Below are 1,688 nucleotides of genomic sequence, written 5' to 3'. Positions count from 1 at the left end.
CTTCTAGGCGCTGCGGCCGCATACCCCACCACTTACCCTTCCTAGAACTTTAGAAGTTATACTAGTCCTTAGTTAAGCGACTAACGTTTAAAGCTCTAACTAACTAGCTAAATCCATTGCAGATTAGACAAAGCTAATAACGACTTCTTAATGTATATATAGAGGCTCTAGAGCTATATTTAATAAAGTAGAGTTCTTATTCTTAATCGTCCTATTTAATACCAAATTACTTCCTTAAATATTGCTCGAGGTGTAGTCAAAATTAGAGAAATATACTATCTAAGAGTATTCTATTTAGCTTAGCGCAGTTTATAAATAGCGAGAAATATAGCAACTTAAAACTTATATACTAGGGGCTAAAGTTTAAAGTCTATAAAGCAATTATATACACCTAATCTCCTATACTTATAGCTACCTATAATAGAGGCTTTTAGGTAAAAGCTAACCAAATATTTAGTAGAATTAACCCTAACTAACTAACTAACGGGTAGGAGGCGGCAACTAATATTATAAATATTAACGGGTTTGATTCCGGCACCGTTAAAAGAATAATCTAATTTATATATAAAAGGGACTATAAGAATAGCAAGGAGGAGTAAGGATTTAATATTAACGACGCTAATACCTTATCGCTATCTAAACTAGATAATAGCGGTGGCGATAATAAAGACGCAATAATACGGCCGACGATGGCCTATATCACATTTCGTCACGTCTATATTAATGCAATTACTAATTACTATAATATACTATAGCTAAAAGAGCTTACGAATACAAAAATCTAATATATTCTAAGAACTAGCTAGTCCGCAAACGGGTTTCCTAATATTATTAAGGATATCTTTAGCCTAATAGGCGACTTAGCTTTACATAATATAATTACCTTAATAGCGGCCAAGTATATTAAAGAGCTTATTAAACTTAAGGACTTTATAGAGCTGGACGTTATAAGCGATTTCGCTATTAGCATTATACGGACAGTAATTACTGCATCTAAGGATATAAAGGAAAATTTTATACTAAAACTTTAAGCTATCTAATCTTAGCTATAATAAATAGAATCACTGCTTTAATCGCTAAGGTAAGGTATACTGCGGCTAAGCGCAAAAGCGAAAACATTAATAACTGTCTTAATACCCTCTGCACGACTAGGACCTATTATAATATTAGTTATAAAGCCAAGTTTATATGTTATATTAAAGATAGTAGTTATTTATTTAACCCTAATTACCCTTATATACTTTATTGCAAAAGGTGCAAGCGTTATATATAAGTAAAGATACATAGCTTAGGAGATCGGCTTAGGTAGGAAGTCATTATATAATACTTCTCTTCCTTTCTCCGTTTGGGTTAATTTAAGAAATTTAAATATATATCTCGTCTATAGTCGGTCCGTTAGATATTATACAACTATATTATCTATCTCCTATCAGCCTCCCCTTACCTTACCCCTTACCCTACCCTTTATCTCATCCTTTACCTCACCCTTACTTTTACCCTCACCCTTACCCTTACCCTTACCTATTACCCCTTGCCCCCCTAAATAAATTACAAAATCCTAGTTATTATATCTATTCTACTAAATACTAAAATAGGATTAAATGATAATAGACTAAATTAAAATAAAAAGTGGTAAAGAATAATAAGATAAGCGCGAAATAACTAGGAAAAGGTCCCATGTATAAGGA

General features: G+C 32.3%; 1 protein-coding gene across 1 annotated transcript; it reads left to right on the top strand.

The window, feature by feature from the left end:
• Window positions 1-1,072: 1,072 nt before the first annotated feature.
• On the top strand, window positions 1,073-1,273 carry K441DRAFT_565146 (uncharacterized protein; the record flags this gene model as incomplete). Its single annotated transcript, XM_067643685.1, has 1 exon — window positions 1,073-1,273. A coding segment is annotated over one exon (201 nt), but the record flags the coding sequence as incomplete, so codon positions are not given.
• Between the last annotated feature and the right edge of the window lie 415 nt (window positions 1,274-1,688).

This window comes from Cenococcum geophilum, assembly GCF_001692895.1.
Source record: "Cenococcum geophilum 1.58 unplaced genomic scaffold K441scaffold_26, whole genome shotgun sequence".
NCBI lineage: Eukaryota > Fungi > Ascomycota > Dothideomycetes > Gloniales > Gloniaceae > Cenococcum > Cenococcum geophilum.
Note: the sequence above shows the minus strand (reverse complement) of the source record. Positions and strands in the feature narration are given on the sequence as shown.